Consider the following 17,973-nt stretch of genomic DNA (forward strand, 5'->3'; position numbering starts at 1 on the left):
CAATCCCCTTCTCCCTCTCTCCTGACCCACCCTCCCCACTCCCTCCCCTTTGGTAACCACTAGTCCCTTCTTGGAGTCTGTGAGTCTGCTGCCATTTTGTTCCTTCAGTTTTGCTTCATTGTTATACTCCACAAATGAGGGAAATCATTTGGCACTTGTCTTTCTCTGCTGATGTATTTCACTAAGCATAATATCCTCCAGCTCCATCCATGATGTTGGAAATAGTAGGATTTGTTTCTTTCTTATGGCTGAATAGTATTCCATTGTGTATATGTACCACATCTTCTTTATCCATTCATCTACTGATGGACACTTGGTTGCTTCCATATCTTGGCTACTGTAAAAAGTGCTGTGATAAACGTAGGGGTGCATATGTCTTTTTGAATCTGAGAACTTGTATTTTTTGGGTAAATTCCAAGAAGTGGGATTCCCGGGTCAAAAGGTATTTCTAAGTTTAGTTTTTTGAGGAACCTCCATACTGCTTTCCACAATAGTTGAACTAGCTTACATTCCCACCAGCAGTGTAGGAGGGTTCCTCTTTCTCTGCATACTCACCAGCATTTGTTGTTCTTAGTATTTTTGAAGCTGACCCTCCTTACCAGGGTGAGGTGGCATCTCATTGTAGTTTTAATTTGCATTTCCCTGATAATTAGTGATGTGGAGCACCTTTTCATCTGTCCATTGGCCATCTGAATTTCTTCTTTGGAGAAGTGTCTCTTCATATCCTCTGCCCACTTTTTGATTGGGTTATTTGCTTTTTGGGTGTTGAAGTGTATGAGTTCTTTACATATTTTAGATGATAACCTCTTCTCGGATATGTTGTTCACAAATATATTCTCCCATACTGTAGGATACTTTTTTGTTCTGTTGATGGTCTCCTTTGCCATACAGAAGCTTTTTAGTTTGACATAGTCCCATGTGTTCATTTTTGCTTTTGTTTCCCTTGCTCGAGGAGATACATTCAGGAAGAAGTTGCTCATGTTATATTCAGGAGATTTTTGCCTATGTTGTCTTCTAAGAGTTTTATGGTTTCATGACTTACATTTAGGTCTTTGACCCATTTCGAGTTTACTTTTGTGTATGTGGTTAGACAATAATCCAGTTTCATTCTCTTGCATGTAACTGTCCAGTTTTGCCAACAGCAATTGATGAAGAGGCTCTCATTTCCCCATTGTATGTCCATGTATCCTTTATCATATATTAATTGACCATATATGCTAGGGTTTATATCTGGGCTCTCTAGTCTGTTCCACTGGTCTATGGGTCTGTTCTTGTGCCAGTACCAAATTGTCTTGATTACTGTGGCTTTGTAGTAGAGCTCAAAGTTGGGAAGCAAGATCCCCCCTGCTTTATTCCTCCTTCTCAGGATGGCTTTGGCTATTCGGGGTCTTTTGGGGTTCCATATGAATTTTAGAACTATTTGTTCCAGTTCGTTGAAGAATGCTGTTGGTATTTTGATAGAGATTACATTGAATCTGTAGATTGCTTTAGGCAGATGGCCATTTTGACAATATTAATTCTTCCTACCAAAGATCATGGGATGAATTTCCATTAATTAGTGTCCTCTTTAATTTCTCTTAAGAGTAGTCTTGTAGTTTTCAGGGTATAGGTCTTTCATTTCTTGGTTAGGTTTATTCCTAGATATTTTATTCTCTGATGCAATTGTGAATGGAATTGTTTTCCCGATTTCTCTTTCTGCTAGTTCATCATTAGTGTATAGGAATGCAACAGATTTCTGTGTATTAATTTTGTATCCCACAACTTTGCTGGATTCAGGTATTAAATTAATAGTTTTAGAGTGGATTCTTTATTGTTTTTTTATGCACAATATCATGTCATCTGCAAACAGGGATAGTTTAACTTCTTCCTTGCCAATCTGGATGCCTTTTATTTCTTTGTGTTGTCTGATTGCTGTGGCTAGGACCTCCAGAACTATGTTGAATAACTGGGGAGAGTGGGCATCCCTGTCTTGTTCCTGATCTTAAAGGAAAAGCTTTCAGCTTCTCAATGTTTAGTATAATGTTGGCTGTGGGATTGTTATATATGGCCTTTATTAGGTTGAGGTACTTTCCCTATATACCCATTTTGTTGAAAGTTTTTATTATGAATGGATGTTGAATTTTGTCAATACTTTTTCAGCATCTATGGGGATGATCAAGTGGTTTTTGTCCATCTTTATGTTGATGTGGTGGATGATGTTGATGGATTTTTGAATGTTGTACCATCCTTGCATCCCTGGAATAAATCCTACGTGATCATGATGGATGATCTTTTTGATGTATTTTTTAATTCAGTTTGCTAATATTTTTTGAGTATTTTTGCATCTATGTTCATCAGGGATATTGGTCTGTAATTTTCTTTTTTTGTGGTGTTTTTGGCTAGTTTTGGTCTTAGAGTGATGCTGCCCTCATAGAATGAGTTTGGGAGTATTCCCTCCTCTACTTTTTGGAAAACTTTAAGGAGGATGGGTACTAGGTCTTCACTAAATGTTTAATAAAATTCAGGAGTGAAACCATCTGGTCCATGGGTTTTGTTCTTTGGTAGTTTTTGATTACCAATTCAATTTCACTGTTGGTAATTAGTCTGTTCAGATTTTATGTTTCTTTCTGGGTCAGCCTTGGAAGGTTGTATTTTTCTAGAAAGTTTTCCATTTCTTTTAGTTTATCCAGTTTGTTGGCATATAATTTTTCATAGTATTCTCTAATAATTCTTTGTATTTCTGTGGTGTCCTTAGTGATTTTTCCTTTCTGATTTCTAATTCTGTTTATGTGTGTAGACTTTCTTTTTTTCTTGAAAAGTCTGGCTAGGGGTTTATCTATTTTCTTTATTTTCTCGAAGAACCAGCTCCTACTTTCATTGATTCTTTCTATTGTTTTATTCTTCTCGATTTTATTTATTTCTGCTCTAATCATTATTATGTCCCTCCTTCTACTGATTTTGGGCCTCATTTGCTCTTCTTTTTCTTGTTTCATTAATTGTGAGTTTAGACTGTTCATATGGGATTGTTCTTATTTCCTGAGGTAGGCCTGTATTGCAATACACATTCCTGTTAGCATGGCCTTGGCTGGGTCCCACAGGTTTTGTGGTGTTGATTTATTGTTGCCATTTGTCTCCATATATTGCTTGATCTCTGTTTTTATTTGGTCATTTCTCCATAGGTTATTTAGGAGCATGTTTTGAAGCCTCCATGTGTTTGTGGGATTTTTCATTTTCTTTGTGTAATTTCTAGTTTCATACCTTTATTGTGTGAGAAACTGGCTGGTACAATTTCAATATTTTTGAATTTACAGAGGCTCTTTTTGTGGCCTAGTATATGATCTATTCTTGAAAATGTTCCATGTGCACTTGAGAAGAATGTGTATCCTGCTGCTTTTGGTTGTAGAGTTCTATTGATGTCTGTTAGGTCCATCTGTTCTAGTGTGTTGCTCAGTGCCTCTGTGTCCTTATTTTCTGTCTGGTGATCTGTCCTTTGAAGTGAGTGGAGTTTTGAAGTCTCTTAGTATGAATGCATTGCATTCTAGTTCCCCTTTTAATTCTGTTAGTATTTGTTTCACATATGTAGGTGCTCCTGTGTTGGGTGCAAAGATATTTATAATGGTTATATTTTCTTGTTGGATTGACTGCTTTATCATTATGTAATGTCCTTATTTGTCTCTTGCGACTTTCTTTGTTTTGAAGTCTATTTTGTCTGATACAAGTACTGCAACTCCTGCTTTTTTCACCCTATTAGTTGTATGAAATATCTTTTTCCATCCCTTCACTTTTAGTCAGTTTATGTCTTTGGGTTTAAAGTGAGTCTCTTGTAGGAAGCATATAGATGGGTCTTGTTTTTTTATCCATTCAGTGCCTCTATGTCTTTTGATTGGTGCATTCAGACCATTTACATTTAGGATGATTATTGATAGGTATGTACTTATTGCCATTGCAGGCTTTAGATTTGTGGTTACCAAAGGTTCCAGGTTAACTTCCTTACTATCTAAGAGTCTAATTTAACTCACTTAGTATGCTATTAGAAACACAATCTAAAGGGTTTTTTTTTCTCCTCCTTTTTCTTCAACCTCCATTCTTTATATATATATTAGGTATCATATTCTGTACTCTTTGTCTATTCCTTGATTGACTTGGGGTAGTTGATTTAATTTTGCATTTGCTTAGTAATTAATTGTTCTACTTTCTTCACTGTGGTTTTTTTTCCTCTGGTGACATTTATTAAACTTTAGGGACACTTCTGTCTATAACAGTCCCTCCAAAATACACTGTAGAGACATTTTGTGGGAGGTAAATTCTCTCAGCTTTTGCTTATCTGGAAATTGCTTAATCCCTCCTTCAAATTTAAATTATAATCTTGCCAGGTAGAGTATTCTTGGTTTGAGGCCCTTCTGCTTCATTGCGTTAAATACATCATGCCACTCCCTTCTGGCCTGTAAGGTTTCTGCTGAGAAGTCTGATGTTAGCCTGATGGGCTTTCCTTTGTATGTGATCTTATTTCTCTCTCTGGCTGCTTTTAGTAGTCTGTCCTTATCCTTGATCTTTGCCATTTTAATTATTATATGTCTTGGTGTTGTCTTCCTTGGGTCCCTTGTGTTGGGATATCTGTGTACCTCCATGGCCTAAGAGACTATCTCCTTCCCCAGCTTGGGGAAGTTTTCAGCAATTGTCTCCTCAAAGACACTTTCTATCTCTTTTTCTCTCTTCTTCTTCTTCTGGTACCCCTGTAATGCGAATATTGTTCTGTTTGGATTGGTCACACAGTTGTCAATATTCTTTATTTCTTAGGGATCCTTTTCCTCTCTGTACCTCAGCTTCTTTGTATTCCTCTTCTCTAATTTCTATTTTAGTTTTCGTTTCCTCCACTGTATCTAATCTACTTTTAAAACCTTCCTTTGTATGTTTCACTTCTGACACTGTGTTCTGTAATGATTGGATCTCCAACTGGGATTCATTCCTGAGTTCTTGAATACTTTTCTGTACCTCCATGACCATGTTAATGATTTTTATTTTGAAATCTCTTTCAGGAAGATTCATGAGGTCGATTTCATTTGAATCTTTCTCTTGTGTATTCATAATTTTGCTTTGAACTAGGTTCCTTTGACATTTCATATTTTATGTGGTGCCCTCTAATTCCCAGAAGCTCTACTTTCTGGAGCTACTCAGCCCCTGGACCAATGTCGGGGGGTCGCAGGAGAGCAGTGTTGTTGCCTGGGAGTAGGAAAGAGCTGTTTCCCGCTTCCCAGCTGCTATGCCTGTCTCTACTGCCAGAACCAGTAGGCCGAGCACATAGGTATAAGCCTCTATGCTTTGCGTTTGTAGCTGCTCTAGCCGAGGCTCCATCTGGCTGGCCTAACACTAGGATAGGTTTTGCCAGTTTGTGAGCCAGGTGGGGCTGGCTGGGAAGAAGCCACAGCAGGCTGCGTATTACAGAGGGGGGCCTTGGAGCTGCATAGCCAGCCAGGGGGCTAGAGTGCCTGAAGATTGTGAAAGTTCCCTACCTGCTGGGAAGAGTGCACCTGGACAATTTTGTCTACCTGTTCTTTTTCCTGAGCAGTAAGTTCTGTGCAATCCTTGCCCCTTTAGCAGCCCTCTCACTGGAAGTCTCTCAGGCTACCCACCTTTCTTTTGTCCCTGAGCAGCCTGTGGATTCCTGTTTTCCACAAGCAGCTGGAATCTCAGTCTCTCCAGGTATTCCACCTGTCTTAGCTTCCCAACCATCCTAATCATGAGAGCACCATGAAATGTAGGTTTGTGCTCCCTGAGCAGATCTCCAGAGCTAGGTTGTTCAGCAGTCCCAGGCTTGCACTCCCCCCGGGCTCCATTTCCCTTCCTCCTGCCAGTGCGCTGTGTTGGGGGAAGGGCTTGGGTCCCACTGGACCATGGCTTTGGGACATTATCCTGTTCCATGAGGTTTATTCTTTTCTCCAGGTGTATGCAGTCTGGTGCAGCCCTCTTTCCTGTTGCTCTTTCAGGATTAATTGTATTAATCATATTTTCATATTATATGCAGTTTTAGGAGGAAGCCTCTGTCTCACCTCTCATGCCACTGTCTTTAATCCTCTCCCTTAGTACTGATTTTACATGGAAGCTTTTGCAAGTACTAGATATGGCAATTTAGCAGACTACGTTTCAGAGTAACTGGGACAGAAATTTTTTTTTCAACCAGGAGGGAAGCTGCCTGGTTCTACATTGCATTCCTTCATCACTTCATTTATGCTTTCTTGTTCCCAAGAGAATCTTCTCCATCTATATTGCATAGTACATTTTCTCATTCCCAGACTTTGTCTTTAGTGGAGTTTCCCCAGGATTCAGACTCTGAGATGAAAATTTTTATGCAGAAAGTTTATGGAGAATTTTCCTTGGGATCCACACCTGTCAGTGAAAGAACAAAGAGTGGGCAGAGGGAGGAGAACTGTGAGGCAGCCCCATGAAAGTGTCAGCATCCCACAGGACACTGGGATGGACCTTCAGAGTTGTCCCATTTAGTCTTATCAAAAGGCCATTGGACATGGTTTTATCCCTTCTCTCTGACTTCAAGGAATTGGCATAACTTTGTGGAGGTGTCCTACCTCTGAAGCCAATTTTCGGAAAGAGACTTTGCTGTGAGCTGTGTACTCAGTTGTGAACAAGGAAATCTGGGTAGCACACTACAGATCTGGTTTTGCCTGTTTCTGATCTTCTGTCTACATCCCACAAGCTCTACTGATGTAAAGTCTCTGTTGACTTAGCCCTAGTGTCTAAAATCACAGATGAGGAAATGTTCTCAGAAGGAACTAGGGAGCTAATTCTGATCCATGTCCTTCTACTGCCTTTTCAAATCATAGGTTTTCAAATGTCTCCGCTTGGGTTGTAGGGGTCATGGTGGTTCTCTCTTCATTTTTACAAAATGACAAGTTGACCTTACTCTTTCAAAGAAAGATCCACATAGGCTCATAGTGTTTATAGCCTTACTTGTATTATGAAAGAATAACACAAGAAATCAGCTAGGTTTTGAACAACACCAAAGACACAGGGGCTTGGACACAGGAAAGAAGTCAAGCCAGGTTCAAAATTCTTTCCTTATTTTGACTTAGATCCTCAAGTATGGAGACCACCAAGACATCTCCATAGCAAGAGGCTAGTTGTCTCATACCCTCCCTTCATCTGTTAGATTTGAACTTCAGGTAAGATCCCCTAAAACTCTGAGAGGTCATCTCTCCCTTGTCAAATTTTGAAGTCTACACAGACAGCACTATTATTAAGGTGAACTCTATGAAATTCTCAATATTTGATCATTTTTAACCTACTAAAAAGGCAAATGGCTCAGCCAATAGTATAAGCATTCTTTACCTGTTTTCTGTTGACCCCCTAATCAGACTATGAATCATTTTTAAAGGGTTTTCTTAACTCCCTGAAATAATATGAAGCCTTTGTGTCTAAGTGTTTATGTGGCCTTATTTTGCAGGTGAGGGAAAATAGGGCATAACTATCAAAAAATTTTATAAGGAAATCGTGATTTCCTGCTCACCCCAAATTAAGAACCACTGGGCAGTCAAAAGAACGTAGAACTTAAAGTTGGAAAACCCAAATTCCTACTTCTCCAGCACTTAACTAGAGGAAGTCTTTTAAGCTCTCTGAATCTTACTTTCCACTTCTGTCATATAATCTTTGTGTTTAGGGATATTATAGTACAAAAATCTCAAATGGTAATAAGAACCCTGTGAGCTTGGTAGAGGCTTCAGCAAGCTTGTGCATATCATGCTTAGCAAACTGTAAAGTGCTCTAGAAACAGAATGTTTCTCCTCTTCAAGGCCTTCCCTTTCTCTCTGGAGTCAGGAAGGGCCATAGATGAGTGAAAATAGAAAGGCACAGAAAAAAATAACAACCCAGTAACTAACCAAAAGCATTTTAAAACCTCAGAGAAGATTCTTGTCAAGTTTGTGGTAAGGTTTCAGGATCTACTATCCAGTGACCACCACAAAGGATGACCTGGAAGTTGAAATGCTTGTCTTGGGAGTATATTAAGTGTGTCTGTACCCAGCAGGCCGATTAAAGAGGGTTTGCTTACATCCAAACAGTCCTGCGCTCCAGAAACATTCTTTTACTCTTACCCCTCGCCAGTAGCCAGAAGTTCGGTCTGATAGTTAATGTGCAGGATTTGGATGGAAATGCAACTGAGTGAGTCGGACTGGCTTTTGCTTCTATATGTCAGTCAGTGCACCTATCCATCTGTCTGTCTGTCTATCATCATCTATTTCTCCAATCTATGTTTTCTCTGTTTCAAAATATTTTGCGATGGATTCACTGAGCTAATTTCACTGGCAACCCCTCAACCAGAGACCATTCCTCAATCCTGAGAGTCATTTGCATTTTTAAAATATCTTGCCTCTTCTCTGATATCTAGTTATGTTTTTTCTTCTTCATAAAAGCCATGTTGAAATTACTTTTATATTACCCATGTCGTACATGAATACAATCTCCTTGTTAAATAATAAAACACTGCAGATAAAGGTGACAATCCTCTTGATCTCTTAGCATCTTAGATTTTCTTCCCTTGGGGAATGCCTGGTGTTCATTTCAGATGAGTAGTCCCCAGGAGGTACACATTGTCCTGAAGTGGCAGCTGTTTACATCATGCATTTGGGGTGGTGATGAGAGACCTGTCGCATGCCTAGCGGCAAAGGTGGCCTGGGCGTAGAATAAGTGGAGATTCGTATTGCTAAATTGACTGCTCTAGCCACTATCTTTCACATCAAGGAACATAAAAATCATTATTTATTTTGTATACAGTAAAAGTCTTGACTATTTTATGTACATTAAAATAACTGTGATTCAACTGTGGAAAGAGCAACTTTCTAAAACATCTTTGCTTGAATAAGGAATATACCTCGAGTATTCCAATTATACTATCAATTCTAGAAGTTTCTCTATCTATATGTATAGCAAAGGTAGGATTTTTATAAATATATATTGAACTGAATTTTCTGCAAAGTCTATTCAAAGAGTTGTATTTTTCATAAATGCCATTTATAAAGTGGAGGTGCATTCTATTCCGAGTCTCAATTACTGCCAGTTGCTGTGGAGTTAGAACTTGGAGTAGCAATTCACATTTCTACAAGTGCCAGTTGAACTTAGTGTATATGAAATCTTTTAGCTCATAAATTTCATAAAAGCACAATTCTCTATAAAGCAAAATATGCAGGTGTATGTTTCATTTGAAATTTTTGTTCTTCACCTTTGTCTTCCTGAAGTGTAAGGAGAACGAAAAAGATTCTTTTTGGAAATAAAGGTGATTGAATGTTGAGTCTTACTAGACTACAGATGCTGCCTGATGGGCTTTCACATGATTTCATTTAAACCTGGGAGTAGCCTCATGAGATAAGGAGCATGTCTGTTTCTCGGATGTGGAAGAGGAAGAACCCTAGGCTTGGAGAGGAAAGATGGATTATTCAGATTTGCCCAATTAGTAAAGATGGAACTAAACTTCATACTCAGGGCTCTGCCTGGCCCACCCTCTCTCCAGAATAGTGAATTCACTTGGTTCCTTTTACCCAGTCTCAGATGGATGTTGCACATATACACAGATTTAAACTAGTGTTCTGCTTCTGAGGCTCCTATGGTTGTACGAGAGAGTTTCTACTTTTCTTGCATCTTGCTGCTGTTGTGGGGCATATTTAGTACTCAGATGAGATGAAGTGTCAGTTACTTCTGTTCTGTCAGTGTAAAAGGAAGTGCCTGAGACTCCACATTCTGTACCTTGAGTGAACCCTTGTCTCCCTTTGCTTTGTGTATCTCAGCATACCCTTGCCTGCATCTCTTCTGTAAGTCTCATCTAAAGAGACTTGGTTTGCCTAAAGTTGTGGCCTGGAAATCCTGGCATAGCTGCTTCCCACAAACCCAGGCACAAATTGAGACCCTGCCGCAAGGAGCAGGCTTCACAGCGGCTTGGTATTCAAAGACCCTGAAAGCAAGAAGGCCCATTGCTGGGAGATGCAAAACGAGTTGCAGGCTGTGGGCACCGGTCCTTCCCATAGAGAGATCCACACCCTAAGACCTACCCCCATGAATGAGTTTCAGGTGGGCGGTGTCTTTTTGGGGACCCAACACGAGGTGGGGAGACTGAGCTCTCCTGTTCCTCACTGAAGCCACCCCACTCTTCAATTCTGAGGCCTGCTGGTATAAAGACACCAGGTCCTTGTTTGGACTCTGTCTGTTCCTGGCTCAGGAACAGCCCAGAAGTTTCTTCCAGTACTCAGGTCTCTTTTGTGGTATAGGAAAAGGAAGAGGTTGTGGGAGTTCCCAGGGGACTTTGATGTTGTTTGCCGCTGGAGTTGAGGGCTTTGCACTAGGCTCTCCGTGGCCGTATGGTATGTTTCATGTCTAGCCCTCATCCCCCCAAGAACAAAGGACCCCATATTGCAAGCCATAACCTATGGTCTGGAGGGTTTTTAAGTTGTAAAAGAATATTTATTACTTCAAAGAGGGGAAATAAAAAGTTGAAAAAAAGACACTGAAAAAAGAGTATGTGGCTGGTATTTCCCTCAAAGGAGGAGAGGCAGAAGGGAGCTGGGCAGCACCGACTACTGCAAATCATAAAATCACCCTGATTAAGTCAGCAGTGCAAATGGATGTTCCATAAACACACCACCAAGACTGAGGAAAAATCAGTCTGCAGACAAGGAAAAATTATTGTGAAAATGCAAAATATGTTTAATTCTCCTGCTCCCCAGTTTTAGAGGAAGTCCCTGCCATTAGACATTGTGCCCTGCTTTTACATTAAGGACAATTTTCCTGGGCCTTCCTCAATCTCAGAACCCGATGAAGAGCTAGAGAAATGCACACAAAACTTCATAAGGTCTAGTACCAGACTCTAATAATGTAACACTCCTGAAACATCAGGGGAGGTTGGGATTTCTTCTCAACAGAAGTAAAGGGTACGGTTGAGCCATAGGAAACAAAACAAAACTAGAATTCCTACTTCAAATAATTTCAGTGTGGTGAATAAGCTCACCAGGTTACCCCGCAATCCCTTAGATGCTTTCTTTAATAGTAAAGGATTTCCAGGGACCAAATATTTACTTTGAAAGACTGTTTTATTATTAATCAGCCTAACCGTCTAGGAATATTCCTTACAAATAACTAAATTTTCCTGTGCCTCAGTGTTGGCTTATTTTCCAGCCACAAACAGGGTGCATATGCATGGAGCACCAGGGGGCCTGCCTACGAATAAACCATTTGGCAGCTTCTAACCTCAGAAGCGACAGGCTCTGCAGTAGCCCCTCTGCCGTGTCAGAGTTCACATGCTAAGTGGGAGGTTCTGATAAACATTTCAGGGGAAGGACAGGGAGATGGGCAAGGAGAATCAGCTAGCCAGTTCAGAGCAAAATGTTAGTTTGGCGGAGATCTTGTTCATTTCTTCCACTTTGAAGATAAGGAGGGACTGGCTGGTTAGGCAGTAGTTTATTTTTTCCAGCAAAGGTCTGTTTGGCTGATCTTTATGAGAGATCTAAAGAAAGGCAGGGGTAAGTAAAACAGAAACCGTTTAAATAAAAGTCTCAGGAAGTGTTGAAAAGCCCAGTAGCAGAAAGTTATCTTTCTATTTAATTTTGACTTTTGGTGTGGCTTTAGATAGCTTCCTGTGCTTTGTCTGTCCTTTTTCTCATGGGTGAAGGAGAAGGGGGCTCTTCCATTATAAATGGGGAGCCATCTGAGAAGTATAAAAATTGTGTAACATACCTTAGTAGCCCAGTGGGAACAATGGCTCATACATATGTGTGCTTATGTCTAGGTATGTTTCAATAGACCAGGAATGGCCGTGGCAATTTTCATTTTCTTGATGTCTGATGGTCTGGCACCTGGGGAGCATCAGCGGCCAACGGTGACCGTGCATCTGACCGATGTCAGTGGAAACAACCACTTTCTTGGTGAGTCTGACAGTTATCCCTCTCAGGCCACTAGAGAACAGTCCCACAGGACCAGAAGGCCTATTGAGGTCTCTGTCTTACAATGTGTGGTACCTCACCTACACTGCACAGCTACCGAGAGGATAGAATTAGCACTGATAGGGAAACATGCTGTGGAAGCTGCATGACTGTCTTAAAGGTTTGTTCGTCTCTCCTTATTTCTCGTCAGGGACCTACGAACTGTCGTGCCAGCATAATCCACTGGTTATCAATGTGACGCATCACCCGAATGTCCTTTCCTGCCCTACCACCTCTGTGCTGCTGGATTTCTCATCCGCGCTGGTGGGCATCTCGGCAGTGGCTCTAAGGACATCTTCGTGCATGAGTCCTCCGGCTCCCAGTAACTGTATCCCAGAGCACAAGGGGCAAAATCATCAGGGACAGAGGTAAGAAATACCCTTTCTTACTTTCTTCTTTATTTTCCTTGAGGCTGCCGTGTCCTGCTATCATGTCCATATGTGCGCATTGTGTATACAGTGGGTGCTTAGTCACTGACTGAAAAGGGGTCGAAGTACTTCTAAAAAGACATAAGAAGCAAGCTAACAATTTGTAGAAGGCATACTTGGGTTTTATATTTTGCTCTTCTTCCCCTAGGTGAGCGTAATTTTTTATGTAAATGTTTAACATCTTTACAAGGTCTTAAAATCTTTTTTACATATAAAACCACTGCCTTCAAATCAACATTGTTATATAAACTGCCAAAAATTCTCAGCCAAAAACTCAATGTTCCCTAAGCAATGTACTGTTTTCTACTTGTTCCCACCTGGACAGCGTAATACCAAGTTTAACAATTAGCTTTTAAGGCACGTCAGATAATCAATTGAAGTTGCATATGGAAATCAGAAATATATTAGTTACACATGTCTTTCTGTAGACATCTGTGATTGTCATCAGCCAGACAGAGGTTCCCTGGACTCTCAGCTGCAGCTTACAGAAGGACTGCTCCACAGTGCTCGTGTGCCCAAGGCTGGCCCCAGGTGGGGAGGTAGCATGCCAAGCACAGTAATTTGTGCTGCCCTGGGGCTGGGCTCGTGCTGCGAATGGTCTAACCAACTAAGTAGAACTGTAGATAACAGGGTTCACTCCCTCCAGGAGGAGGTATCAGGCAGCTGGGATCCTCGCCACAAAACTGGGGTTCCAGACAGTGCTTCTTGACTGAAGGGGAGCTCTGATACCATCACGCCCAGCCAGGTATACTAGAAACCCAGCCTTGATTAGGGAATAGGAGCAGACAGTACAAGTGGAATGTATTAGTTATCATTTGCTGTGTAACAAATCGGCCCAATATTTAATGGCTTGTCACAGTTTCTGTGGATGAGGAACTCGGACCAACTCAGCTGGGTGCCTCTGGCTTAAAGCCTCTTATGAGGTTGCCATCAAGCCATTGGCCAAGGCCACAGCAACCTCAAGAAGAGTTCAGTTCCAGGTTCGCTCATGTGGCCACAGGCAGGCCTCGGAAGGTCTGCATCCAAGCTCACTCACATAGATGCTGGCAGCAGGCATGCTCACACAAGTGTGGCTCAGTTCCTTGCCACTTGGGTTTCTCCATGAGCTTCCTGAGTATCCTTCTAACATGGAAGCTAATGGTTCAAGAGAGATAGAAAGCCAGAGAGGGGGGTACATGAGAGGCTACTCAAAGGGGAAGCCGTAGTCTTTTTATAACAATGCTGGAAGTGATAACCCATTATTTCTGGTATTTTCTATTCATTAGAAATGAGTTAGTAAACCCAACTCATACTCACAGAGATAGGATTGCATCAGGGCATGAATCACTGGGTGCCATCTCAGAGGGCATCTACCACATGTGGTAATAGTTCATGTTAATTGAGTACTAATTGTGTGTCCAGTATCGTAAGTGCTAGGAAGGAAGACAAAGCAAGGCAGAGAACCTGGATAATGACACTGTAACCTTAGCAAGTTCATCTGCAACTTTTAAGTCTTCTCAGTGAGCAAACATCTTCACATTTTAACCCAAGAATGTAGATCACTAAAGTAACATTGTTTACTGGAATTATTGCCTCTTGTGTACTTTCACATTATTTTCTCTGCTGGCTCTACCTCTGGCCTCAAGCCATAGAGAATTTCTTGCAGGTCCCCGAAGCATGTGTTCTTCATGATCTTCTTTGCACATTATGTTCCTACTTTCTTGAATGCTTTCCAGTCCTTTTTTACTTCAATTCATATTTCACCTTCAGGATTCACCTTCTGTGAAGGCTTGGCAAACTCCTTTCCTGTTTCCATAGGCCTTGAATACAACCCGTCCTTGACAGAAGCAACTATCACATTAGGTAGTAACTATTTATTTACTTGCTTTTCTTTCCCACCAAATTGTGAGCTCCCTACAGTGGGAATTCTGCTCAGCTTCTCTCAGAAGACCTGACACACAGTAGGTGTCAGAAATTCTGTGTTGAATGACAGTTACAGACTTTATCTCTAAATGCTCCATGGAATAGAACTGAATAACCAAACCAAAAAAGGAGAAGTCACAGCCTGTCTAGACCTGAGGGACAAGAATTCTTCTCACGATCACAGCGGTGACGTTCTGACAAAAAATTTTATTCATTGTGATCACCCCTGTTGGTTCTTCACTTCTTTTCATTTGGCACTGTGGGAAAAACAAGTTTTCTATGCATGCATGCAAAGCAGTAGAAATAAGATCTGATCCTCCAGTTTACACAGAGTGTATCTGGAATGCAGAAGCATTTCCAAACCACATGTGACTGTCAGGAGCCATGCAAATTGGCTTTTCCTTCTCAGCAAGCAAATCAGTGCAATATAGTAAATTCTGATATATCCAGAACCTATTTATCTCATATACTTTCTTTGTGAGCAGACTTAAAATCTGAATCTCTGTGTACTCTCAAAGAACAGAAGTCTTTTAGCGTCTTTGTTTCAATCATTGTTGTAGATGTAGATAGACCATAATATGAAACCCTCAAATTCTGGGCATAGTGAGAGGGATTCTTGGCTACCTCCTTCTTACCCCTTATGACCTAAATTCCATTAATATGAAAATGGACAAGGGAGAGCTGACAGATGCCTGGCCATAGAAGATGTGTTATCCATTTTTGTATTTAACCATTAATGACCAATGGCCTCCCCCTCCTACAATACTGCATCTTTAAACCAGCCTGACTGGCTCATGGGATCTTAGCTGAAGGTCAATAAGCCGAAGTCTGGCTCTGTAATGATGTTCATGACCCCCACCTAAGGCCCTTTGGCGTTAAGCCCTCTCTTCATCCTTTTTTCCAGTCTGCTATGATGGATACCCAGTTTATCTACTAATAATAAATCCTTTGGTTTTGAAAACCCAGCTCGGTGTTCCTGGTTTTGGCTACCAGTGCTCAATAAAAGCTCAATTAATTCTTACTCTCTTGCTATTCCAGCTGTAGCCACTTTAGAGTAAGGTCCTGTGTAACAGCATCCCATGAGCTAGTGTATCACGCAGAACCCAGTCATCCCAAGATTGTGCTGATGGGTTTGGGAAGTGGGAACCATCTTTTTGATAAATGCAATGGGGTTTAGAGTGTGTCCCAGATGTAATTCAGGTACCTATAGGTTAATTTGCTTATATAAGTAGATTGGCTTGCAGATAACAGGACCTTTATTACCAATTTTGGAAATTCAGAGTCATGTCTAGAAGAATTTATTAATAGGCAAGAATTGCTGATGGACATGTGGTTTCTCCTTCACAGAATTTTGTCCTTCCACATGAACACAATGGAAACATTGATTTTAATTTCTCTGACCTTACCTGATGGTGTATCCATCAGATCCCTCAGTATTGGGTCTTCTGAAGATGAAGAACATTATCTTTTTCAGGGCATGGACTGATGGCAATAGTTGGAACTTCGGAGTACTCATTTTTTTTCAGCATTTGCACTTTCTCTCCTTTTGATTTTCTATTTACCTGCTCTACAAAAGTTTGAGAATGCACTATATCCCTCCAAACAATTGTGTTTCTTTCAGTTTTCCCTGGATTTTTTAATTTGATGTTACATAATTAAGTATATAATTGTAGCTGTTTTATCTTTATTAGGATCATAACCCTTGCCAACCCTTTGCCCCTTTAAATGTTTTTACTTTGTATTCTACTTTGTCTGGAATTAAAATCTCCAGCCTTGCTTTCTTTTTGTTTGTATTTGTTTGATAAATATTCGCCTCTCTTTAATTTTTAACCTTTGTCTGTCTTCACTGCCAATGAGCCCAGGGCACATTGCTTCACTGCATTGTTTACAAAGACAGTAGGATTTCTCTGTGTAAAACTCCTCCAAGCTTTTATTCTGAAAATTTATTTCATGGTTCTCAAGCCTCTAGTATCCTGTAGGACTCTGCAGCATATCTTTTTACCTTTGGGACACTTATCTTCCAGGAGCCAGTGGCCTTTGCCAATGCCTCTCTCCAACTCCCCCACGGCTCCACCAAGACCCTTATACTTCCTGGCCTGAAATGAGTAAAGAACGGGTAGTGCTGATACACACTGATTCACAGAGAATAAATCTTTGACCCCTGAAAAGTAGTGCCCAGTTTTCTGGTTTTTACAGGGGCCAGAGAATAAAGTATGACCTGTTTCCTTCTCTTCTTTTGGTATGGCTCCATTCCTTATTTGCTGATTTTTTTTTTAAACAACAACAGAAAAAATGCATGCTTTGGCTTTCAATGATGTTTTTCAGTTCAATTCCAATATATTTTGAAATCAGGAGGAAATCCTCACAGGCTGTCAGTCTTAGTTTTTGGTATTCATAAGAGTTTTCTTATTTTTCTGTATTGTTGGTATTTGAGTGGGAAACAGGGAGAAATTACCTCATAGTCTTCTTGTGAAAATAACAGAATGATAGATGTGGAGTGTGTAGCACATTCTAGCACCAGGTGGGACCCCAGCCCATGGAAGTTTCCACCCCATTGCCTGTCCTTATTTTTGACCATTCTTTTACAAGGTATGCCAGTGATCAATCAATTTGCTGCTTTTCAGCTCTAAATCCACTGTCATCACCATGATTTGTAATACCACAACAGGATTTTATTGCTATTTATCCTTTTTCTGGCTGATACAATGTTATGTTATGTCAGTAAAGGACCCTGGAGGGACACTGCTAGGAGGAGGGGTGTCTCTTCAGCTGCTGCGACATGCTCAGCACTAAGGTGCAGAACACCTTCATGTACAGAGACCACTTGAATTCCCACAGTACTTGTTTCCAATGGCTGTTCATCACCATCAGCCAAAGGATTTGTTAACTGGGATCTCTCTGCATGTCATGGATTACTGGCATCCCATTCCCTATTGACAAGGATATCAGCACTGCACCCAAGCCCCAAGGCACAGTCAAACTGAGCCCTACATCCTATCTGTGAATCTGTCTCTTTGTACCATTTCCGGTTCCATTCTCTATCATTTGGGGTCCAGTCAGGATACAGTAATTAGAATAGGGAAAGTTTAATGTAAATAACTAGTAATTGGTAATGGAAGGTTACTAAGGGGTAAAGAAAAACCTACTGGAAAGATAGTGGATAAAGGGAGTGATCATTACTTTTAAGAGTGAGGGAAGACTATTGAAGGAAGAAATACAGAAAACGCCCCTTACCTAAGGTGGACGCTATCGCAGATGTCATCGGAGAGGGTGGGGCGGTAGGACCCTAGGTAGTGAGAAGTTTGCTGAGGTTTCACATGCTGGAGCTGGCCGTCAGGAAACTGCCCCTAGGGTGCTGACCCCAAAATCCCATTAGAAAGCTGCCTGGGGCACCCTTGAGACTTGCTGAGTCACTGCCTTTGGGGTATTGCTGGAAGTTTTTGGGAGGTTGGCTGCTGGGCACTGATGAAACTTAATGGGAGGCAACCCATAAGGTGCCAATGAGACTCTCTGGGAAGTCATTCACAGGGGTACCCATGAGACACACTGGGAAGCCAGCCAGGGTGCCGGTAGAACTTGCTGGGATGTACAGGGTGTCACTGCAACTTGTTAGAAGGTGAGCCCCACTGGATGAAGCTCTGGTGAGGGTGGGGGCATCAAGCGCCACAGAAGCAAGGAGAAGAAAGCATGTA

General features: G+C 41.1%; 1 protein-coding gene across 2 annotated transcripts in view; it reads left to right on the plus strand.

Moving 5' to 3' along the window:
- PAPPA2 (pappalysin 2) overlaps positions 1-17,973 on the plus strand; it is a 264,631-nt gene that overhangs the window by 148,950 nt on the left and 97,708 nt on the right. For both annotated transcript variants that reach the window (XM_057507904.1, XM_036916746.2), the window contains 2 exons: positions 11,759-11,894; positions 12,103-12,319. In XM_057507904.1, coding sequence (XP_057363887.1) covers positions 11,759-11,894; positions 12,103-12,319 — 353 coding nt within the window. The remainder of the gene's footprint in view (positions 1-11,758; positions 11,895-12,102; positions 12,320-17,973) is intronic.

This window comes from Manis pentadactyla, chromosome 9 (genome assembly GCF_030020395.1).
Source record: "Manis pentadactyla isolate mManPen7 chromosome 9, mManPen7.hap1, whole genome shotgun sequence".
NCBI classification, from domain to species: Eukaryota; Metazoa; Chordata; class Mammalia; order Pholidota; family Manidae; genus Manis; species Manis pentadactyla.